Below are 26114 nucleotides of genomic sequence, written 5' to 3' on the forward strand. Positions count from 1 at the left end.
GACTGAGTAGAGGCTCTCAGTCATGCAGTGCTTGGACTTCTGACCTGTAGAAACAAAGAATAATTTTTTTTTTTTTTTTGGTAATCTGTTAGAACAGCAATAAAAAACCAATACAGATTTTGGTACCTAGAAGTGAGAGGCTGCCATATTAAATACCTAGAAATGTGGAAATTGCTTTGAAACCAGGCAGTGAATAGAGGTTGAAAAAAATTTGAGGAACGTGATAGAAATGTCTAAATTTCTTTGGGTAGGCTGTGGGGCTCTAGATTTGGAAACTGCTGCCAATGAGGACTTAGAAGGGAGAGAGGAACATGTTTTTGGAAACGAAGTTGTTCCTTGTTATATAATGGTGGGAAGCATAACAAAAGTGTCTCCTGCATAATGTGTAAGTGATTAACTTGGATATTTAGCTGACGAGATTTTCAAGGAAACGGTTGAAGGAGCCACCTGATTTTTTGCTTGCTGCTTTATAATAAAATGCAAGAGGAAAGAAAGAAATTGAGGGAAGAATTATTAAAGGACCAGAGCTTGATGATTTAGGAAATTCTTACCCTGATCCAGCTGGTAAAAAGATTGTTTCTCAGTGTGGCTTAGAGAAAAACATGTAAGTGTGGCTGAACAGCTTTTTACTAAAAATCTCCTAAAGACTGAAGGTCAAAGTATTTAGCTACACAAAGGACTCTTTTCAGAGATCATGGGTGTGCTTCACAGATATTTTCAATCAAACCGAAGAACCTCTAGAATGCTTTAAGATGCGCAGTTTGAGAAAATTGTATAGCTGAATATTGCCAGCATGGCCTGAAAGACTACGAAATGAAAGGAGGCTGTGGCAGCAGCAGGCTGATGAAAATACTGGCTCCAGGCAAGTGCTGTCTTGGATGAAAAAGCAGAGGGTGGAGCTGAGAGCTTCAGGGGATTATTCCCAGACTTTGAAACCTAATTAAGAAAAATCCAGCATTTGCCCAACTTGATTTCAAAACTGTTAAGGACCAGTGACTCCTTTTTACCTTCCACTTTTCCCTGTTTTGAACAGGAATTTCTATAATTGTTATCCTGTAGTTGTCCCACCACTGAATGCTGGGAGTCTTGGGGGCAGATGGTTTGTCTCTTTAGTTTCATAGGTCCACAGATGGAGTGGAATTGTGCCCAAGAGCTATACTTAATGGGTTACAGTCAAGACTCTCATCTACAAGAAATTTAGATGAGATTTGGGATTTTTGAGTTGATAATATTTTAATGAGATCTTGGACTTGATATTGTAGTTGGTTGAGACTTTAGAGATATTGGGGTCAGGTGAATGTATTTTGCATTTGGGAGGGATGTAAATCTTCAGAGGCTTAAAGGCAGACTATTAGAGGCAGGATTCTAAGATGGTCGCCAAGGTGTTGACCCCTGGTATACACACACCTTGTAAGTATTCAATCAATTCTAATCAAGGTGTTGCTGTGAAGGGGTTTTGCAGATGTAGTTGAGATTACAAATCAGTTGACCTTCATACATGGAATGTATCTAATTGGTTTTAGGTTTGGATTACCTGACTTAAAATGGCAGCAAATGCATAGAATTTCCCTGGTTGGTTTGGTTCACCCTCTGGAACTCAATTTGGTTTAAGTGTCTCCTAAAGTATATGGGTAACTTGAGGAAGATATGGGCTCTAATGAGCATCTGAATAATGTTAGGAAGAAGTGGACTGAGGAATGGATGTTAGGTAGGTAAATGACCAGTGTCCACTGTATTTTACTGCTTTCAAAATGAAGTTGATAACTCTTAAATTCTTAGCATTCCCTAAAAGGTCTTTTAAGGTCTGGACTTTACTTATTACCATAATTCATTTCACTATGCTTCTCCCTCTCTTTCTGCATTATAATCTAGTCACCCTGACTTTTCCTTTTTTTTTTTAGTGAATGATCCTCTCTCCTCCCTGTTTGTATGAGCTGATCTTCCTGCTCCGAACACACTTAAGATTCTTGTTCCATGGTTAACATGTGTTTGTCATTTCTTTTACAGGTTTTTCTGTATATTCCCTAGTCTGGGTTTTGTGCCTGTTTTGTATTGTACCATAGTAGGATGCTGGTTCCCTAAAATAGCACATACATGCTTACTGTAATTGCCTTGGTTCCTTGATTGTCTTATAGATTAGAATGTAAACTGTTTATGTTTTCTTTTTTATTTCCAGCAGCAGTCTCAATGCCTGACATCTAGTAAATGCTGAAAAAATTATGGATTGATTATTACTTCATTGCCTTTGCAGAAACAGAGGGGAATCTCTTTTCTAGAAGGCATGGTGCTCCACAGACTGTTTGGGTTACCTGGGAGATAAGCTAAGAAGGAAAGAGTATTTGCTCCAGGATAATTCTATATTTAAATATAAAGATTATATTTAATCTTTATTTAATCTTTATTCCCCCCCTCTAATAGATCCCAAACTAGTTATCCTTAGATGGCTACTTGGTTTGATTATCCTTAGACGGCTACTTGGTCCTTGGCCCATAGCAAGGCTTTTAAAGATTTTTTTGTTTTGTTTTGTTTTGTTTTTGTAAAAAGAGTGAGATGGGAGAATAAAGAACTTTGAGCAATAGATTTCTTTTTACTAAACCAGCATGCCTGCGAGGTACAGCAGAATTCCATCTGTATTAATTTGGCAGTGATTTTGTAGGTGAAGGTTTTATTTTCCTTTTTTTGCTTTACTGTATTAGCAAAAATTTACAGAAGTGTTCAATGATATTTTCCATAGGAAGTATCTTTTTCTTAGTAATAATTTTAATAATAGTACTTCTAGGGTTTTACTGTTAAGCATGATACAGGATGTTGGTTTGAGATAGAATTGTTTTTTCTTCTCAGAGTTGGTTGTCATTATCGAAGTTAAATTTTAATTGAATGTTTTTTTAGCATCTTTTTAAAATTATTGTGTGATTTCTTACCTCCCTTTTTTCCTGTTGCTCTATGACATTAATAGATTTCCTAATATTAAGGATTCTTGTATGGTTGTGAAAATTTTGGAATAGCATTGACAGTTCTTTTATTATATTGTTAAATATGATTCTTAATATATCCTTAGGACTTCTATTTTAAAAAAACTAGGGAAATTTATTTATTATTATTTTTAAAGATTTTATTTATATGCATGTGCAAAAGGGAGAACACAAGCGTGTTGAGGGGGGGAAAGGACAGAGGGTTAGGGAGAAACAGACTCCCCGCTGAGCAGGGAACCTGACACTGGGCTCCATCCCAGGACCCCTGGGATCATGATCTGAGCCAAAGGCAGACGTTTAACTGACTAAGCCACCCAGGTGTCCCAAGACTTCTACCTTTGTTTGTGAGATTAGAATATAACTTTTTTTCCTGGTATATTCAATTTTGGTATCAGGGCATGCTTCCTTCCTATAATGAATTGAGTATAATATTTATGGTTAATATTCAATAATACTTATAATATTTATGATTCAGAATATGATCATTCCATTAAGATCAGAGGCTGTATCTTATTATATTCTTGTGTGCTTATATTCATTTTTATACTCTTCATATCCCTTTTCTCTATTTTACCATTTTTCGGTTAATATGATTTGTCAGAGGTTTGTGTGTCTTTTAAATGAAGTAGTTAGTGGGTTTATTTTATTTTTGTCTTTTATTGATATCCAACTTACTGATTTTTATCTCGATTCTTTACTTCTCTCTGCTGTTTTGTTTTTAATCTCTTGACTTAAAGATAAAACTCACTTATTTTAATTTAAGAATTTAAATACTTTAAGCATGGCAATGATAAGATAAAGGCAGAGGATGGAAATTTGAGCCTATGAATGGTAGGGATTTCATGATGAAGACAGGAGAAAACAGAGCAATGGAGAGAGAAGTAGTGGTCAAAGGCATAAAGAAAATTTTGTGGAGCTAAATATCTTTAGGTTGAAAGGGCTAACAAATGCTCAAAAAACTGCTGACATACTGGAATTAAAAATACCTTTATAAATTATGTTCTGACAGTGTCATCTGTGAAAGAACTCAAAATACGAGTTTATTTATAATAATTTTATAATAATTTTAAATTTTTATAATAATTTAAAATTTTATTATAATTTTTAATAATGAGAGTTATTCCCCAAATAATCCTTCTTTCAGACCTTGATAGAAAGCTGTGAAGTTAATGTGTCTTAGTGTGCAAGGCTAACTACTAGAAGGATAGAAAATATATGATACTAAAACTTTGAGGAGAAAAAAAGGAAATGAAAATAGAGATTAGGAAAAGAGAAAATTTCAGAAAAAAAAGTTAATTAAAATGGAAAAAATTAGTTCAACTATATTAGTAATCAAAATCATTATAAGCTAAATTCACTGAAATTTTGAGATTTGACTGGATTAAAAAACAACACAATACAGATATTAAGCTATTTATAAAAGATATATCTAAAGCATAATTACATAAAGTTTGAAAGCATATATATGGGAGGAAAAAAGCACACCTCTTAATACAAAATTTAGAGTGTTCCTAGAAATAACATTAGCAAGAATGTAGAAAATTTATGTGGGGAAAATTTTAAAACTATTGAAGGAATCAGAATACTTAGGCAAATGGAGTGCTATGTCATAGAAAGGAATACTCAAGTTTTAAAATGTCACTTCCTTCCAAATTAACCTTATAAATTTAGTACTATCCCACTCAACATTTTAACAGGGTTGTTCATAGGACTTAATAAGCTGATTCTAAAATTCATATGGAAAAAAGAAAGGCCCAGAATAACCGAGATAATTTTGAAAAAGAAATGTGAGCTGGTGGGACTTATTTTATTAGATATCAAAAATGATTTAAAGCTTTTAGAAATTAAAATGATATGGTAGTTACAGAGGGAAGAAAAATGGATCAAAACACAGTGAGCAAACTCCTCAAACATATATATGAAGAGAAACACACACACTTTTGATATATGACCAAGGTGACATTGCAAACAAAAAAGGATACAGTAAATAAAAAATGCTGTGATGACTGTTATCTAAATGGGAAAAGTGATTCTTACCTCGTAGCTAAAATAAATTGCAAACCAGTTAAAGATTTTAATGTGAAATGACCACAGAAAATTACAACTTGGGAGAATGTTATACAGGGAGTATTTGTAAGATCTGGGCAGGGTGTGCTTAAACAACATACACAGAAAAGCACTGACTCTATTGGAAAGATTAAAAGTTCTGTATAGTACACTTACCATAAAGTTAAAACTCAAAGCCCATCTACCAGGTAATGCTGGATAAGAACACAAAATTCAGAATAATTTGCATAGTACTTTTTAAAAACAGTGACTCCTTCCCCACCCCCAATTCTTCATGTCTTACATGTGTATTTTATGAGCATTAAGAAAAAATATGAAAGGATATGTTGTCCAGGTTATTAGTATGACATAGAGTACATATTGGAGGAGAGGCACATATGATAAAAAAATTAATAAAAAAATATTTCGAGGGGCTCCTGGCTGGCTCAGTTGGTGGAGCATGTTGTGGGTTTGAGCCCCATGTTGGTTGTAGAGATTACTTAAAGTCTTAAAAAAATCATTTTAGATAATAAGTTTGTATAATGTACAAATAATGTCATATTTGTTTATATATATCTTGCTATATATATATATATATATAGTTGCGTGTAACACCGAGTGCTAATTACCACACATGCCCTCCTTAATGCCTATCATCTAGTTACCCCATCCCCCCGCAGCCCTACCTTCTGTAACCCTCAGTTTGTTTCCCAGAGTCCAGTCTCTCATGGTTTGTCTCCCTCTCTGATTTCTTCCCCTTCAGTTTTCCCTCCCTACCCCTATGGTCCTCCGTGCTATTCCTTATGTTCTACATATGAATAAAACCATATGATAATTGTCTTTCTCTGCTTGAGTTATTTCACTTAGCATAATCCCCTCCAGTTCCATACATGTTGATGCAAATGGTAGGTATTCCTCTTCTGATGGCTGGGCAATATTCCATTGTATATATGAACCACATCTTCTTTATCCATTCATCTGTGCTCCTTCCACAGTTTGGCTATGTGGACATTGCTGCTATGAAGATTGGGGTACATGTGCACCTTCTTTTCACTACATCTGTATCTTTAGGGTAAATACCTAGTAGTGCAATTGCTGGTTCATAGGGTAGCTCTATTTTTAACATCTTGAGGAACCTCCCTACCATTTTCTAGAGTGGCTGTACCAGTTTGCATTCCCACCAACAGTGTAAGAGGGTTCCCCTTTCTCCACATCCTCGCCAACATTTGTTGTTTCCTGCCTTGTTAATTTTTGCCATTCTAACTAGTATAAGGTGGTATCTCATTGTGGTTTTGATTTGCATTTCCCTGATGGCTAATGAAGTTGAACATTTTTTCATGTGTCTGTTAGCTATTTGGATGTCTTCTTTGGAGAAGTGTCTCTTCATGTCTTCTGCCCATTTCTTGACCGGATTGTTTGTTTTTTGGGTGTTAAGTTTGAGAAATTCTCTATAGATCTTGAATATAAGCCCTTTATCTGTAATGTCATTTGCAAATATCTTCTCCCATTCTGTGGGTTGCCTCTTAGTTTTGTTGACTGTTTTCTTTGCTGTGCAGAAGCTTTTTATTGTGAAGTCCTAAAAGTTAATTTTTGCTTTTGCTTCACTTGTCTTTGGAGACGTGTCTTGAAAGACGTTGCTATGGTTGATGTTGAAGTTATTACTTCCTATGTTCTTCTCTAGGATTTTGGTGGATTTCCATCTCACATTAAGGTTTTTCATCCATTTTGAAGTTATCTTTGTGTATGGTGTAAGAGAATGGTCCAGTTCATTCCTTTGCATGTGGCTATCCAATTTTCCTAGCACCATTTACTGAAGATACTGTCTTTTTTCCATTGGATATTTTTTCCTGATTTGTTGAAGATTAGTTGACTATAGAGTTGAGGGTCCATTTCTGGGATCTCTATTCTGTTCCATTGATCTATGTGTCTGTTTTTGTGCCAGTACCATGCTGTCTTGATGATCACAGCTCTGTAATATAGCTTGAAGTCGGGCATCGTGATGCCCCCAGCTTTGGTTTTATTTTTCAGCATTCCCCTGGCAATTCGGAGTCTTTTCTGGTTCCATACAAATTTTAGGATTGTTCCAGCTCTGTGAAAAATGCCAATAGTATTTTGATAGGGATGGCATTGAAAGTGTAGATTGCTCTGGACAGCATAGATATTTTAACAGTGTTTATTCTTCCAATCCATGAGCATGGAATGTTTTTCCATCTCTTTGTGTCTTCCTCCATTTCTTTCATAAGTGTTATGTAGTTTCTAGAGTATAAATCCTTTACCTCTTTGGTTAGGTTTATTCCTAGGTATCTTACGGATTTTGGTGCTATTGTAAATGGAATTGATTAATTAAATTTAAGTAATTACATTAAAAAAAAAAAGAACTTGGAATGCTGTGTCTGGTCCCCACTGCTGTCATAAGTATCTCTTGCCACTTAGGTTTCCTTGAATGCCCCTGTCAGCAGAAACAGCAACAGAAACATGGTCTGTGCCTCCCTTTTGCCTGCAAATGTCAAGCACATCAAATTGGTAGAAACTTAATCTCATCTGGAACTTTAGCTATGGAAGAATCTGGGGAAAAAGAAGTTTTAGCTTTCTAGTATCTGCAGAACAAGAAGGCATAGAGGAGAATGTGGAAGAGGATACTGAGTACTAGTTGAACAAATCCAGCACACTATAACTCCACACCCTTTTCCCAGATAGACATACCACAAGGTGTCTCTAAAAATTTAGGAAGCATTATGGTAGAAGATAGGAAGCCATTAGGTTCTTCCAAGTAAGATTATGATATGATTTCTCTTGGCTTTGAAAAGATAACTCTGGGTGCAGCTAAGAATTGATTTGACTTAAATTAGGCCCAAGACATGGGAATAGAGGGGGAGTAAGTCAGGGATATCTGATTGTTTTGTTAAGTCACATAATAAATTCTCACATTTCAAGTAGTTTATTCATTTAATGAATTAAGTACTTATTAGGTAAAAGTGTGATATTGGCTGAGAATATAAAAGTGATGGCGTATTTCCTGTCATGTTGGGCTGATTTAATGGTGATATAGCCGTATAGATGAGCTTATTGGTTCATATGTCCTTACGGATTAAATATACATGTGTATTTTTTTTTTTTAAGATTTTATTTCTGTATTTGACAGAGAGATAGAGAGCACAAGCAGGGGAAGCTGCAGGCAGAGGGAGAGGGAGAAGCAGGCTCCCTGTGGAGAAGCCCAATGTGGGGCTTGATCCCAGGGCCCTGGGACCACAGCCTGAACTGAAGGCAGTTGCTTAACCAACTGAGCCACCCAAGTGCCCCCACATATGTATTTATGCCCTTGTTTATGGATGATTAATTTCAACGTTACTTAGACTGTGTGTATTCTTCTGTTAAAATTGGTAATAATAAAATCTTCCAAACTTGATGCTTGTTGACTATAGTAGTACTTGATAGACTGCTGCTAAAGCTGAATAGTGAATAGGAGATATATATCACTTCCTAACACAAAATATGTTACATTTTTTAATTCCCTTAAGCAAATACAGAAATTATTGTGTCCCTAGTAACAACTTTGTGTAGAATAAAGATATCGATTTTTAAGTCCTGTAGAGGGAACTAGAATACAACTCCATTTAGTGACATTCTGTGGGAATTCAACTTGATTATCTTTGTATTTCTAATACATTTGATTCAGTCAGACACTTTTTTTTTTTTGGCTCCTTATTATTCCTTTTAAGGTACCTTTTCAGGCTCAATTTAATTTACTGTTCTTATATGATCTTACTAGTGTTTACTGAGTTTTAATGTCTTTCACGTGAGTCTCAACTATGTTATTTTAATTATTTTTAGTATAACATTTATGTTTTAATATGTCAGCACATAAATTTAAATTAAGTTGGTCTCCTGGTCTCAGTAAAAACCGAAGTTACTATCATTTGCTGTGATCTATATCACCTTAAAATAAAAATCTTTATAATAAAAGTGTATGAAGAACAATAGTCATGAGTTTCAACCTAAAATGTTTGAGCTTCATGGTAAATGCACTGGTGGCATTTTAAAAATTTTCCTGGGGTCTTTTTAATTTAATTCTAAGAAATATAAGAATTTATTTTTCCTATATGTTTTCATAACTTTTCAAATAAAAAGATTTTGGTTGAATGGATTATATTAAATAACATTGTCTATTGCTGCATATCAAAACATCCCCAAACTTGAAAGGCTAAAATAACAGCCATTTTGTTTGCTCACGGTTCTGTGAGTCAGCACTTGGGTTGACCTCAGCAGAAGTGGTCTTTCCCTGTAGTCACTTATGCAGCTGTAGTTATCTGGCTGCCCAACTGGATTAGATGATTTAGCTTGCCTTACATGTCTGTTGGTTGGTGCTGGCTCTGGGCTGGGCGAGAGTCTCCCAACAGGTTAGTCTGGTCTTCATCACAATGGCACTTGGGTTCTAAAAGCATAAGAAAGAGGGCAAGCCCCAATGTGCAAGTGCTTTTCAAATCTTTGCTTGTGGCAGAGCTGCTGATGTCTCAGTGGCCGATGCAAGTCACAAGATCCTAGAGTTAGTGTTGGGAGAGACTATACAAAGGGGGAAAACACAGGGAGGGAGAAGAGATCTCTTGGGGGACGTTACTATAGTAGTATAGTGATATTTAGTTCATTGTTGAAACTTTCTATTTTCAATGTTTCTTTGAATCTGTTGAACAAATTTGAAATCTCTTTGCCCCTTAGCTATTCCGTGCTATTTGTTTCATAACTGCTTTTACTGAAAAATACTAGCTTTCTATTATGGATCACTTAGAATCATTAACAACAAATCTCTCTTTCTCTATGCACACATGCACACATATACGTATATACATATGTCTACATATGTATATATGTATGTGTTGTGTGTGTGTATATATGTATAGTTTTAAGTGCTCCAAACAGGGTGACTCCTTTTAAATAATGTAATTTTTTCATCAGTTTATTACTTCAAAGCTTGCATAGTTATGCTTGAACTATTCTTTAAAGTTTCAGCAAAGAAAGCTAAGATTTTTGTTTTATTTTTTTAAAAGATTTTATTTGAGGGAGTGCTCAGCATGAGTAAGGGGGTGCAGAGGGACAAGCAGACTCCCAGCTGAGCAAGGAGCCCAATGCAGGGCTTGATTCCAGGACCCTGGGATCATGACCTGAGCTACCCAGGCACCCCAGATTTTTATTTTATTAAACAAGGAAATATAGTCATTTTGTATAACAAATATTGAAAGAACCCATTAAATATAATAAGTCCAGTTTGTCTCAACAACCAGTTTTATATTTTGGCGACTGATTAAATTGCCCATAAACTTATGATCTTGCAGTTCTTAGTAGGTCATGTTGATTGAGTTGCTTTTCTAGTAGTATGTTTTGGGGGACCACATTTTCTTATTGGCCTTTCCCTAAATCACTGGCATGGTATTTTATTTGGTTGGAATATGCAATTTCAGTTTTCTCACTATTCCTATTCCCATTTGTTCAGAGCCATTAAAATTTGCTAATTAAGAAATTCTCAATTGTAATAAAAGCCATTTGACTTCCCCCTCCTCAACTGAGTCAAATAATGAGGGTAGTTATGCAACAGAGTAATTTTTAAATGTGGTGCATTGTATAAATCCAGTCCTGTTATTTCTACATAAGACTCATTCTAGGGACCATATTAAAGTCTTGGCGATAGACAATTAAATGAACATTTTAATTAAGTTCCTTCTTAAAATGTTAAATGGTGGTTTGTTTTCACTTCCGAAAAACAAAGGTGCTTAAAATTTTTCAGCAATGTAAGTTGGTTTTACAATTGAGAAAAAACTTATGATGGTAACTAATATTGGAAAAAGTGAATCTAAGGGGCGCCTGGGTGGCACAGCGGTTAAGCTTCTGCCTTCGGCTCAGGGCATGATCCCGGCGTTATGGGATCGAGCCCCACATCAGGCTCCTCCGCTGGGAGCCTGCTTCTTCCTCTCCCACTCCCCCTGTTTGTGTTCCCTCTCTCGCTGCCTGTCTCTATCTCTGTCAAATAAATAAAATCTTAAAAAAAAAAGTGAATCTAGGAAAAAGTTCCAGATTTTTTGCTGAACATTGAAGAATTTATTCTCACTTTGTTTCTTTAAATATTTGAGAAACAGTTGCAGTATGCTGTTGCACTGGGAATAGAAACTATTTTATGAATAGATCCAAAATCTCTGCCGTTGAGGAGATAAGTTTAAGTTTTTGAAGCATATTATGTAAATAATTCTGTTAGTATTATAATCAAAGATGGGTCATGTAATTGTGTTAAGCAAATCAGTAACTACTGCTTTGTAGAGTGAAGAATAAAGGAGAATTGCAAAGTAGTGGAACAGATCTGGAGGTTGGATATTTTGGATTTTTTTTTTGGTCATCTCATTATTTTGGCTTATTCATGTTGAAATTATTTTTGAATTTTCAAAATGTTTTGCTCTATTCATGCTTTAGTTTACAACACATTTTGAATGAAATGGTTGCTTTATGTTTATTGCATTGTTCATTTTATACCTGGCTTGTCATTGCTACTTTTATGTACTTCAGATTGTTAAAATTTGCCTAGAACTTCTAATTGGTAGACTATCACTTAATAATTAGCTAACATTTATTGAACACTTACCTGTTTCAGGCCCCATTTTAAGTATCTACCATGCTTTGTCTTATTTGATACTCAGGGGAACAGTGTCAGGTAGATGTCCTTTATTGCTTAGGAACTGAGGCTTTGAGAGATTGAGTGGTTTACCTAAGTTCTCACGCTAATGAGTGGCAAAGCTGGAAATTAAATACAGGCAGTCTAATTCCAGAGCTTATGCCTATGTATTATCAGAATCACAGTCTATTTTCATAATCGCTAAATCCACAAATCTCTTAAAAACACAAAATTTTAAAACAGCTTTATTTAGTGTATAACTAGCATACAATAAGCTGCACATACTTAAAAGTGTCAATTTGATAAATTTGGACACATATATACACCCATGAAACTGTCATCAAAATAAAGGTTACAAACATATAAATCACCCCAAAAGGTTTCCTTGTGGTCATCCCTCCCCTCCTCTATTTCTAGCCTCCATCTTCACAATCTCCAGGTAACCATTGATCTGCTTTCTGTTACAATAGATTCGTTTGCATTTCCTATTACATATAAATTGTATATAAATGGAATCATACAGTATGTCTTTTTGTCTGACTTCTTTCCCTCATGATAAGGATTTTGAGATTCATCAATGTTGTTTTATGTATTAGTAGTTTATTCCTTTTTACTACTAGATAGTATGTTGTTATAGGTATATAACAATTTGTTCATCCATTTACCTGTTGACGGTCATGTGGGCATTTGGATTGTTTCCAGTTTTTGGCTTTAACAAAGCAGCTGTTGAACATCTGTGTATAAGTCTTGTATAGACCTATGTTTTTCTTTTTCTTGGGTAAATACCTAAGAATGGAATGGGTCTCCCTGTGACTATAGTAAATAAATAATACTGTATTGTATATTTGAAAGTTGCTAGAAGAGTAGGAGATCTTAAAAGTTCACAACAAAAAAATATTTCTAACTACATGTGTGGTGATGGATGTTTCCACTGGACTTATTGTGGTGATCATATTGCACTATATACACATATATTGAATCATTATGGTGTACATTTGAAACTAATATAATATTATATGAAAATTATGTCTCAATTAGAAAAAAACCCTGCCAGAATTATACCTTAAAATATTTAATGTGTTTATGAGCTACTACTCCCATTTTAGGTGATATACAAAATTTGCATTATGTACTTTTTTAAAATTTGGAAAATTCAGAATTCTGAAACCTGTATGGCCCTAGGATTTTCAGAAAGGTACTGAGGACTTATTGCCATGTGATGTAATAAGGTACCATAAAGTGGTTTGTTTGTTTTTTTTTTTTGATGCAGTAGACATTTCTGTGCTTTAAATTTCCCTTAGAAACATGACCTATTATTATATAAAACCCTCAACAAAAAATACAGATGATGAACCTTAAGTAATTATCCAAATGAATATTCCGTTGAGGATGTAGACCATGAGTTGCATGTACATTTATTTGATAAGTATTTTCATCTTGAAAATTTTCTATAATGAAAATATGGTAATGGGAATAACAATATTGTGTGTGCTATATCTTGCCTAAAACCTAGTGTCCATATTGACAGTCTAGCACTGATTATCATTGTGTATTATTTGAAGTGCTATTCTATGGAAATTTTAAGTAGTATATTTTGAGAGACACAATAGGTAGTCTGGAAAAAAAAAGACCATTATATGATTTCATAACATACTTATTTTTTTTACTAAAAATAATTGCTACAAAAAGGACAAGATAATATCCATTCTTGATCATGAGTCAAACGAGCTAATAATAGAAAGTGTTTGAAATTGTTGGAATGATAATAAAGTTTAATACATGCATGTAAATTATTTGTTAATGAAGGCCTATCATATCATCATGACATAGGAAGAGATAGTTGTCTAAGCCTCAGTATGAAGGATCTCTGCCCTCCCTGAGGCTTATAAGTTAGTGAGGAAGGTAGACCCTACCTGTCTTAAAAGTCTAGCCTAATAGAGATACCAAGTATTGGGATATCAATTTGAATAATGGTGATATTTGAACTGAATCTTGAATAAAAGAAAAATATGAGCTGGAGGAGCATTTTGCCTGGAAGGTATAGTAAGTGCAGGTGATCAGATGGATTAGTGTATTTAATAACTCCTAAGAAACATAATAGTACCTTGGGGTCATGTGGGTATTAGACTAAGTTTGTGGCTTAGTGGTTAAATTTGTGATGTGCCTCGTGTTGTGATGAGCACTGGGTGTTATACGTAACTGATGAATCATTGAGCACTACATCTGAAACTAATGATGTACTGTATATTGGCTAATTGAATTTAAACTAGAAAAATGAAAAAAAAATTGTGATGTGCCTAAAGTAGCACAGATTTGAAACCCTAACTTTAAAGCTCGTCTTCTTTCTGTCAAGCCATGCTATTTACTGTAAGGGCTTATGTTTGACATGTAAGTTGAATTTGCATATTAAATATTAATCACAATGAGTAGGTAAATCTGGTTGTATGTCATTTTTGCCTTTCCTAAATTATGCGTCATGATTAACCCTCAAATGCAATTAATAAAATTTAGAGACATTTTTCTAATTACCTTTCTGGATATATTTCTCTTGCAGGGTTACATTTTGCCATCTGCCTTTCCAGAGTAAGTGGCTCTATGTGGGCACTGAACGAGGTAACATACATATTGTCAATGTGGAGTCCTTCACACTCTCAGGCTACGTCATTATGTGGAATAAAGCCATTGAACTGTGAGTTGCAGCACATATTCCATATCTGAAAGTATCAGTACCATATATGATACCTTTATATAATAGCTAATCAGTAAATTCATGTGGAATTAAATATGTCAGACACTGTTTTTGTTAAACACAGTTTATTAGCCTCTTCTAAATATAATCCTATTAGCAGTTTGTAAGTTTAAAGGCTTTATAGATAGATGGTAAGTTTAAAGGCTTGATAGATAGATAGATAGATAGATAGATAAACATATGCATATATGATATGTGTATGTATGTACAAACTATAGCACAAGTTTAATGAAACAATTCTTAGGTGAAAAACACTCTACGTTTTTTTTTTCCCCCTGTATTTTTATCTTCTGGTTATTTTTCTTTTGAATGCTGCTCAAACCCCACTTATGGGTTGCCACCAATGTTTAGAAAACATTGATCTAAACCACTGCTTGATATGTTTTAATCAACAAATATAATGTGAATGTTTGCAATGTAACATTAGAGTATTTGACAGTTAATTTTCCTAATTTTGATATAATGATTGTTTTCATTTAACAACAACAAGAACAGGGTTGAACGGTAAGGCCCTAAGGTTCCTTAGCACTAACTTTGCACTCTGTGTTAGAATCTTATCTTTATATCTTATCTCAAGATTTTTCTTATTTTAGACATAAATTTAAAATTTAAGGATATTGACAAGATTCATTTTCACTGTTTTTTTTTTTTAAACAAATAGTTCTGTATTGTTTCATTCCACAGAATTTGACATTAAAGCTAAATTTGTAACATCTCTCTTGAGTAATGTCTTAGTGCACCTGTGGTAATGTATTAAGCCTGGTTTTCCTTCCTGTGGCCGGGATGTTATCGTATCTCAGTCCCTTGGTACAAGGTGTGGGTTTTTGCTCTCTGTTCCATGAATTGATCACAACATTTAGTGGGTAGACCTAGTGCACATGTCTGTATGGTTTCACAAAGGTCTCTCATAAGTGGACTAGTGTCTCAGCCCTCAGAATTTATGAAAAGGGAGGTGCTTATTCCTGTATGGGCATAATTTCAGCTCCATTCTTGGCTGTATGACCTTTTTTTTCCTCTGCGCAAGTACAGTGGCATCACTTTTTTAACTTTTTAAAAAACATAATGAAATTTTTCCTATTTTTCGTGTGAACTATGAAACTGGATGAGATGCCCCAGTTGGAGGTTAGAATTGAATAAAATAAGATAGCAATATTTTAGATGAAGCTTTATTTAAAAATATTAATTCTGAGAATTATACCATGAGAATATGGGGGTTTTTTTGTGCTAAAATACTAAATTGAAGATTCTTTCCTTATATAGAGTATACTTAAAAATTTTGCTGACTTTTACCAATGTCACTATTTTTTTCCGATTCGTATTTTTTTTTTTAGTTTTTATTTAAATTCCAGTTATTTAACGTACACTGTAATATTAGTTTCAGGTGTTCAGCACTTCCATACAATACCCAGTGCTCATCACAAATGCACTCCTTAATCCTGATCACCTATTTAACCCATCCACCCCCACCCATATTTTTCTTCTGAGTCCTACTTGATCCATATTAAGAACTATACATCTCTAATTGATCACTTACTGAATTATTTTCCTCCTTTATAAATATATCTTTATTTTCCATTCATTGTTCTCATTGTGATGAATATATAGTTGAATTGAAATTTTTAACTGAGAAAAAAAAATCTTACTATATTCTATTTTAGGTCATCTAAATCTCACCCAGGACCAGTTGTCCATATAAGTGATAACCCAATGGATGAAGGAAAGGTAGAATTTTTTTCTAAAAATACATATTTATTAAATGCATGGATTTTGGTAATTTTTAAAAATCTGCAAACTGTTCCAGCACCATATACGTTTACCTTGCAAAATTGAGATTTCTAACAAAGGTTGTACATCATGCTTACTGGTTTATTTATATGTTATGAAGAACAGGTGAAAGAATTAGAATCATTTACAATTTTAAAGAACAAAAAATCCTAAGTCAAATAAAATATCATAAGTACAAGTAAAAATTATTAATTTATTTTTGACCTATTAGGATTTTCTGGTAATCCTGGCAAAAACTGTTTTCTTTTGATTTTGAATTCTTTTTAACACTTTAGTTATACAATTTTTGTAGCATTTATCACATAATGCCTTATGTTAGAGTTGGTTGTATCTCATTTCCCTTAAATTTTTCTTCATAGATAGCTTAGATTAATAATTAGAGATTTTTTAAAATAGAACGTCATTTTTTATATTCAAACCAGTTTCATAGCATCTAGTTGTTGTTTAGATTTGTTAATACATTTAAAAATAATTAAATTTCCTTTTCCATGAATCTCTTAACTAATTTAGTCTCTTAAGTAGTTCTATTTAATGATATTTTTCTACTTACATAATTTTATATTAGCCTACATAAACACCAGGATGTTTACCACTATCAGAAGTCGGTGAAATGAAATTTCTAGTGTTTGTGAAGATTTTTTCTTCCCTCAGTTGGTGGGAATGGTCTAGCCTGTATATTGAGTTAACACTATTCTCTTATTTGCCACTAGGAAAATAAGAGGATAGTTATACTGTTTGGAGTTAGCTTATAATCATACAGATGTATGTTTTGAGAGAAACTTCACACAAAGCAAGTTATAGTAACCTGTACCTCCACTTTATTTTCTTTGCTTCAACGTACTTGTTTAGAAGCCAAGACTTGGGTGGGAGGCATGGCAAGAGAATTGAAAACTTCCTCCCTTCTACCTGGATTCAGTCTCTAAGTCATTTCAGTCTTGTCTTTGCAGTGTCTCTTTTCTATTCAGTCTCATTATGACTGCTAAAGTTCAAGGCGTTCCAACCCATTCATGAGCCATTTCCACATCAGTCTTCCTAGAGTGCTGTTTTAATGTTATTGCTCTCCTGTTAAAAAGCTTTCAGTGGTTCTATAGTAGCTAACAAAATAAAGTTTCCTTAAAACATAGCCCTAGGTTTCATTTTTTCAGAACATCTTTACCTGAATGCTATGCTGAAGTAAATAGTTATTTTCCAATTGTGAGCTGCTCTTTAATGTCTCCATGCCTCCTTTATGTGAGTCCCTCTGTTTGGAATGCTTTCCCACTATTCTCTCTCTGCTGAATACCTACCCACATTTTGAGGCTCAGATTAAATGTATATCTTTCGTGATATCTTTGCTGGTAATCCTGACTAAAAATGCTTTCTTTCACTTCTAAATTCATTAGCACCTTAGTTGTACAAGTTTTACAGTATTTGTCACATATTGCCATGTATTAGAAATATGTGCATATCTCACCTCCCCCGAACTTGAGAAAGACCTCTTGAGCATAGAGATAATATTTTACAAAGGTTTATGTTTCCCATAATACCCAACATATAAATAGTAACGCCTCAATATATACTCAGTTTATTGTATAAATAAATTGTATGTAACTGCTTATTATCATCCTCATTTTTTTAAAACCTGACATTATGTTATTCTCCTTAGTTTCTGGAGTTAATCTCAAACATTTTTGAAATACTAAGGTACTAGAATAGATTATATTGTCTAACCCTTGATTTCTAATAGAAAAATCCACTTTATATCAATGACTCTCTACTGCTACCAAAGATGTGACATTGCGTCTCTAAAGAAAGGTATAAGGTGACAGGGCAGGTTCCTCCAGTGCTAACCTTATGGTAGATGTCACGACATGAAGCCAAGGTCTTAGCTAGGGAGGGTTAGATATTAGTATAAAATTACTTATGATGATAATGGTAATAACTGCCACTTAATGAATTCTACTTTGTTTTGGGCACTGTGCTTTCTACTTTATATGCACTATTTTATTCGATCATCTTAACAATTTTTAAGTTAGTTATTTTCCCGAATTTACAGATGATGAGGCAGAGACTTGGTGCGATTATGTGTTCCAGAGGTACAAGGGTAGATATAGGTGCAGCTGGGATTTTGAATTCTGATTGCTCTGATTTCATCCCCAGAGTTATTGATGTTGTTGAGAGTTATATTCATGTTCAGTGTACCCACTAGTGCTTTTTATGAAAGAAAAAATAAAAGGAAAATAGTCAACAATATAAATTAACATCTCTGAGTTATAAAAGATTCTAGCAAGAATAAACGTTGAAAGAATTTTCCAAGTTTAAATACCATATCTTTAAGTTAGCTCTTTGATTTTTTAATATGTAGGAGATTATGTGGATTAAAGCCTAACCTGTTGGCATAGATTTCTAACATTCTTAGGATGTTAGAGCTGGCTAAAGGGGTTAAAGCTTACTATAACCCTCTTATGATATTAACATCTGGATGGGTAAAATTATTTCCTTAATGTTACACGGCTTCTAAGTAACAGATGTAAGACTAGAGCTTAAGTGACCTGTGTCCTGAGCAATCCAGTGCTGTTTATACTGTACACAACTCTTTTTTTTATATAGAATGCTTTATTGGTTTGTTATGCTACAAACATAAATGTTTTTTCTACCTCTGTGACATTTTATAAATCAAAGGAATACATCATTGAAATCAAAGGACTTAGATCAAATCTTACACTGTACATCAACTCTTAAATTTTATCCTTTTCCATCTCTTACTCCTGAAGTTTCCCTATTACTTCCCCATCAAAGAATGCCATGTCACATGTCTAAGATATTTAGAAGGACTAGGAAAAGGTAAAGGAAACAAATACCAGCTTTTCCTAGAAGGATTATATATCTCACATTGCCTAGGTAAGAACAGTTTGTGTTAGCAAAATTAACTGTTCTTCCTACAAAGGTGGGGAAAGTTTCATTAGCTTCAGTGATTGCCCCTCTAAGTGCCTCTGTAATCTGAAATCCCCTAAACTGCTATTTCGTTAGAATTACTGGGTCTTCCCCAAGTTTGTTCATATCCCCAGATTATGTGAAGAAATATTAGCTACCTACTATTCATTTATGTATTCATTAAACAAATATTTATTGAGTGTTTCCTGTGCACTAGGCAGGATATTAGAGGTATAAAGATGAAAATGGTTATGCTAACATAGGAGAGGGAGGATCTTCATCTACTAGAAGAATTGGGGGTTGGCTTACCCAAGGGGCAACACTAAATTGAGACTTAAAAATGAATAGGTGATCACCCAGTGAATCAAAGGAAAGGAGGTTTCAAGCAAAGGAAATATTGAGATTTGAAAAATGTCAAGGTGGAGGGTTGTTGGCAGCAGAGGTTAGATAGACAGTGGACCTTTTGTGAAGCAAGAGCATGCATTCCCATCTGGAATTTATTCATTCACAAAAAAAGTATTAAGTCCCTACTACATATCAGTTAGGCTGTCTGTCTTATGGTAGTGGTGAGCAATATAAAACCAGTCCTTGCCTAAGCAGACCAGTGTTATAGTCAGTAAGAGAATTCAGCTACGGAAAAGGCCATTATTGTGTACTGACCCTTTAGGTTAAAATATGTACAGAGTGCTGTTGGAGCACATAGAAATGGGACTGACTTATATTTGGTGGGTCAGGAAAGGCTTCCCAGAGGAAGTGATAGCTAAAACAACATCTGAAAAATTAGTAGGTTTGGTCAGGCAAAGAGGATGACTTCAGATATGGCGGAGAAAGACAGCAAAGATAAGAGAAAGCATGAACTGAAAGATGTGCTGGAGTGTATTGAATAAGAGGAATGTGGAAGGGACAAAGCTGTAGCGGTCAGCAGAGGTCAGACAATGATAAATCTTGTAGGTCATATTACTCAGTTTGGACTTTATCTTAAAACTAATAGTAAGACATTAAATTTTTTTTAAAGCATGCATTGCATGATCAGATTTGCATTTTAGAATTGTTAAACACTAGCTGGGTTTAAAAAGGAGCAAGACTGGAATCAGGGAGACAAAGAGACCAGAAAAGAGAACTTTGTGTCTTGAACTAGGAGAGAGGTATTGGAGGTAGGGGAAAGTAGAGAGCTAATAGGATGTAATTTTAAAATTACTTGATGATTTTACCTGAGGAGGGAGCGACTAGAATTAAGGATGACGCTCCCAAGGTTTTTGTCTAAGTGGCTTAATGAACATTAAGATTAGAAATACTGAGTGAGACACTGCAATAGGGAACACCAGAAAATGAGGGTAGGGAAAAAAATAATTCACTTTTGGACACATTTACTTTGAGGTTCTTGTGGAGTAGATAAAGGGAGCCGTCATCTCTGGAATTATGAGTCTGATTCTTATGAGAGGGATCTAGGCTGGATGTAACTTGGAACTTTTCAGTAGATAGATGAGTAAATGACATTGCCTGATAATGTTTTGAATTAGGAAAGTTTGTAAACTCTAAAGCACATACAAATGTTAATTTTTATTAGTAATTTATTATATTAATGAAAATATACACTCAGGACTTCAAAATGGCACTATTTTTTTATAATAATATTTTTATTATATTATGTTATTCACCATACAGTGTGTATTTTCTTTCTCAGTAATTAGTTATATATGTTAAGTCCCTTATTATCAAAGACATATAAATATGAAATGCAGTATTCTCATTTGTCATTCTTGTGATTAGCAATGCAGATGTTTAATTGTAACTTTATGCTTGAAGCATATGAATGATAATAGTTATCTTTATTGTCAGCAAATAAGTGGTTCACATAATATCATTCCTAGGTCATGTGACATTTTCTTTTATTACAGCTTTTGATTGGCTTTGAATCTGGAACAGTAGTGTTGTGGGACCTCAAATCAAAGAAAGCTGACTACAGATACACATATGATGAGGTAATATTATTTTGGCTAATCAAATATTATTTTCGTCATTTTTCTAATTCAGAGCACTTTAAGATCTTAATTGGTGATTTGAGTTGAGGCAACCTTTGTAATTGCAATAAAACCATATATATATAAAATAGATGATCACATAGCTCAAAAGATTTTTAAAAATCTCTTTTCCATCACTGTTATTTGGCCATCTTAACCCCTTACCTCTGGTTCCAATGTTACCAGTTTCTCATGTATTCTTCTAGAGGTAGTCTGTCATTTACAAGCAAATTAATAAATGTGTCCTAAGTAAATCCTATTTTTGTATTATAGACAAACAGTAGTGTACTGTAGACAATTATAGTTTTGCTTGCTTTAAGATCCAAATAAAGATTGACTGTGATTGATTGATTGATGTCTTCTAAGCCTCTTTCAAACTGTAGGTCTCTCCTCTTAGTCTTTGCCTTCCCTTTCTTACTTCATTCCTTTTTTGGCCATGCATTCATCGAAGATAGTTTCTCAAAGACTAGATTTTTCTGGTTCCATCCCTCTGTGTTTAACTTTTTTCTTTTTTTTGCCCTTAGATTTCCCATAAAATGGATAGTTTACTGAGGCTTGAACAAATTCAGGTTCGTTTTTCATTTTTAGCCAGACTTCTTGAATGATGCTGATGCTCTTCTGTCAGTTGGAGCGTTAGTGTCTGTAAGGTTAGCAGCCAGTGCTGTTCAAAGCCTCGACTTATTAATGCATAGAGGTTGCAAAATGAAGATGTTCTAATTCTGTAATTCCTTCTCTATTTATTAGCTCAGACACTTTAGTGTAAAGAGAAACTTCTCAGCTACTATTTGGTTAATAGTAGTATAGTTAATAAAGGAGAGCATAAATGATTCTTTCCTTTTATTTCAGTATTTACTCTAAAGGGGTTCTGTAATAATCCCAGTGGTGACCAATTTGTTCTTGCTTTTAGTTTCACTGTGTACTTTAAGATTTAAACATATTTGGTGTGCTTCAATACACTGAAGTTTTTATCCTTATTGATTTTGAAATTCTCCTATTTTGGTCTAATGAACCTCCTTTTGGTTCCTGAGTTCTTTGGTGGTAATAGTATTGGATAGCTTCCCTGCTATGTGTTATAGAAAAGTGTAACTATTAATCTCGTATATTTTTGTTTCGAACTTAGAGTAAGATTTTTTCCTTATAAAATGTGGCTTCTTTCAGTGTGAAATGGTATCTGGTAACTATAATCTGGGGATTATTAGTAGGGGTCATGATTTCCAAATCAATGAATAGAGCTAGGAAATATATAAGTGGTTTTGCTTGTTTTTAAGCTAAAATATGTCATATGTTCCTATTGATGTTTTCTGTTACTTAAAACAGCAGATTATATTGAGTAACTATAATAATACTTGGAATACTTTATAAATGTTTGCATGTGGTCTTTGTAAGTATGACTAAAAGGGAATTTCCTTTGTTTTCATAGCTGCATACTTTTTGTTTTTATTTTTTTTCGTACTTTTTATTTTTAAAGTTTTTAGTTACTAAGCACTGTGGTTCACTAATCAAGATTTTAAAAGTATAAAAAAGAATATCTTTAATAAAGGAGTCTTCTAATTTCATTGGAAGTTTTTACCTGTTAATCTATTTTCTACCCTAAAATCAGAGCAGATTTTAAAAATTCACTTTTTTTGTTTTGCTTCTTATAAATTTAAATATTATCTTGGCTTTAGCTGTTTACCCTCTTGCCTTAAACAAATATACTAGAAAAGTACATGAAACAACAGTTTTTAGAAATTAGCAGGTAGTAAGAACAGAGATTCTTTAGGGAGGAAACAAAGAAAGTGAGCCATTTAGTTGCCTTAGCTTATGGCCTAGAGATTTTCCAGGTCTCAGTACATAAAGGGGAAACCTAGGTGGGAACTGAACAGTCTCTTTGAGTTGGGGATACAGAATTGAGAATTTGGGGAAGCCAAAATATTTGTAGCCTTTGAGGCAAGGTACCAAAGAATAGGGAACTACCTAGAGAGAGAGAAAGAGTTAGAAGTCTGCGGGGAACCTCCCGACCCTGAGCCTCAGGTAAATACTGATTAGTGTGTGGGTGTGAGGCTTGGAAATGATCCACTAGAAAGGAATGGGTAAAACAATTGTCATAGCACACAAGGCCAAGAATACTTCACATTTGCAACAGAGTGGGGAAACCTTATAATGCACGGACATCAGAAAAAGTACTCAAAAGGTATTGCCTTAGTAGTGGAGCTACGCTAACACTAAAGATGCATCTGGCTGGCCTAACAAAGCTTAAAAGCAAGCCTTGAGAAGTCTAAACTATTTTCAAATAATATACGTACTCCAAAAGGCTCAAAAATATTCCAAAGAATATAATAGTAACCCACCACAAAGTTTATAAAAGTTAGCATCCAAATAAGAAAAGAAGCCAGAAAGTATGATGCAAAATGAAAAGAAAATGCAGTCAATAGAATCAGACTCAGAAATGAGACAGATGATAGAATTAGTAGACAAGGATATTAAAACAAATGTTACTGAATAGCTTCCATATGCTCCAGAGGGTAAATGAAAGCATAAACATGTTTAAAAGGGTTCTTCAATTCTTCCTTGTCCTAAGTGGAATTTTTAGAGATGAAAAAATAAAATGAGATAAAAAATGCTCTGTATTGGTTTACCAAAAGATTTGATTTTGCAGAAGAAAAGGTAATGAACTTGAAGACATAGCAGTGACACTACTCAATATGAAAGATGGGCAGAAAAGGAGCAGATCAGTGAACTGTGCTTCAACTTCAGGTGGACTAATGTATGGGTGATAGCCCCAGAAGAAAGAACATGGACAGGAAGTATATTTGAAGAAATAATGACCCAGGTTTTTCCAAATTTGATGACAACTATGAACCCTATAAACTAATAGGATATATAGATATCCCAGAAGTTCTGTGAACTCAAAGCAGAAGGAAAATGAAGGAAAGCTATATAAAAGCACATATTTCAGTTGCTTAAAACTAGAACCAGTGATACAGAATGTCTTAAAGGCAACCAGAGGGTGTGGGAAGGGAACACATTAAATACAGAGGAACAAAGATAGAAATGACAGCAGTGGTTTCCTTACAAACAGTGCAAGCCAGTGCAAGTAGAACGACACCTTTATAGTACTGAAAGAAAAAATTGTCAATGTAGCATTTTATATTCAGCAAAAATATGTTTTCAAAACAAAAGAAAAATGTTTTACACGCATTAAAAACTCAAAGAATTCATCACTTGCAGACCTTCACTGCAAGACATGTTAAAAAGTTTTTCATGTAGCAGGCAAGTGATATAAATGAAAATATGGGTTTACTCAAAGGAATAAAGGACACCAGAAATGATAGATATGTAGGTAGATATAAAAAGCTTTTTAATTTTTTAATTCTCTTTAAGAGGTAATTATGCAAATCAAAAATGATAAAAATGCATTGTAGGCTTTCTGACATGTAGAATTAAAATATAGACAACAGTAGCACAAAGGTTAGGAGACAGAATCTTTTGTAAGGTTATTATACTGTACCTGAAGTATTATCATATTACTTGAAGGTGGACTATGATAAGATAAAGATATATGCTATAAATTCTAAAGGAAATACCAGAGGAACAACAGTAACCCAGATAGTTAAGCCAAAGAGGAATATAAAATGAAATTTTAAAAATATTCAATCCAAAAGGAGGTGTAAGAGGAAAAGGGGAAAAAAGAACAGATGGGGGAGATAGAAAAAAAATAGCAGGGCGACAGATTTAGACCCAGCTATGTCAGTAATCATATTAGATGCGGTCATTTAAATACCCCAAATAAATGGCAAAGATTGTCAAATTAGACCACAAAGCAAGATCAAACTCTTTGCTATCTGTTAAATACCCGCTTTAAATATGAAGACCCAGAAGTGTTAGCAAAAAGATGGAAAAGTAATGTTAGCACCAAATGAAAAGAGTCCTTGAAACAGCTGTATTAATATCAACAAAGTAGATGTCCAAGTGCTCTCCTCAACACCAGAACACCGTTCTTTTCAAGGACATGTGGAATATTCCCCAAAACCATAGTTTGTACTATAAAATCAGTCATAATTTTAGAAAAATTGAAATCATTAAAATCATGTTCGTTTAGTATAGAATTAAATAAAAAATAAGGTATATGAAAAATCTACAAATATTTGAAAGTGAAACAATATACTTTAAAATGACCCATACGTCAAAGAAGAAACAGAGAAAATGAGAAAGTATTTTGAACTGAAAAAAGTGAAAATAGGACATATGGAAGTCTATGAAATGCTGCTAAAGTATTCAGTAAAGCATTGTTTATGTTACAAAACAAAAGAATCTCAAATCAATGGCCTCAGCTTCTCCCATGAGAAGCAAGAAGAACAAATTAAATCCAGAGTAAGCAATAGAATTGAAATAACTAATCAATGAAATAGATGACATTAAGACAATAGAGAAAATTGGTAAAATCCTCATTTTGTGGAGATCAGTAAAATCGGTAAACACACAGCCACAGTGATAACAAAAAAAAGAAAAGGCACAAATTACCATAACAGGCATGGAAAAGGAGATATTACTTCAATTTCTACAGAAATGCAGAGAGACTGGTAAGGAAATATGTGCAATTTCATACCAGTAAATTCAGCAATTTAAACGAAGTGGACAAATGCCTTGAAAGATACCAAATTCCTTGAAAGTACCAAATCCCCTTCTAGGAGAAATAGTTTATCTGTGTAGCTTTATATTTATTAAAGAAATTGAATTTTTAATGAAAATGTTTCCCATGAAGAAAACTCCAGGTTCAGAGGGCTTACTGCTAAATTTTACCAAATTGTACTCACTGTACCCAAACTCCTTCCAAAAATGGGGGAGGAGGGTATACTTCCCAATTCTTCCTGTGAGGGCCGTATTATCTTCATACCAAAACCTGACAAAGAAAGCTACAGACTAATGAACAGATATGCAGTAGAGATGCAAAGTCATAAAACTTATTCTTAATAAATAGTAACAAGTATGATGAC

The 26114-nt window shown here is 34.0% G+C and overlaps 1 protein-coding gene across 5 annotated transcripts in view; it reads left to right on the plus strand.

Moving 5' to 3' along the window:
• Positions 1–26114, plus strand: part of STXBP5 (syntaxin binding protein 5) — a 162272-nt gene that overhangs the window by 37388 nt on the left and 98770 nt on the right. For all 5 annotated transcript variants that reach the window (XM_002927613.4, XM_011235233.3, XM_002927614.4 and 2 more), the window contains exons 5-7: positions 14225–14359; positions 16078–16141; positions 21016–21099. In XM_002927613.4, coding sequence (XP_002927659.1) covers positions 14225–14359; positions 16078–16141; positions 21016–21099 — 283 coding nt within the window. The remainder of the gene's footprint in view (positions 1–14224; positions 14360–16077; positions 16142–21015; positions 21100–26114) is intronic.

Source organism: Ailuropoda melanoleuca, chromosome 10 (genome assembly GCF_002007445.2).
Source record: "Ailuropoda melanoleuca isolate Jingjing chromosome 10, ASM200744v2, whole genome shotgun sequence".
NCBI lineage: Eukaryota > Metazoa > Chordata > Mammalia > Carnivora > Ursidae > Ailuropoda > Ailuropoda melanoleuca.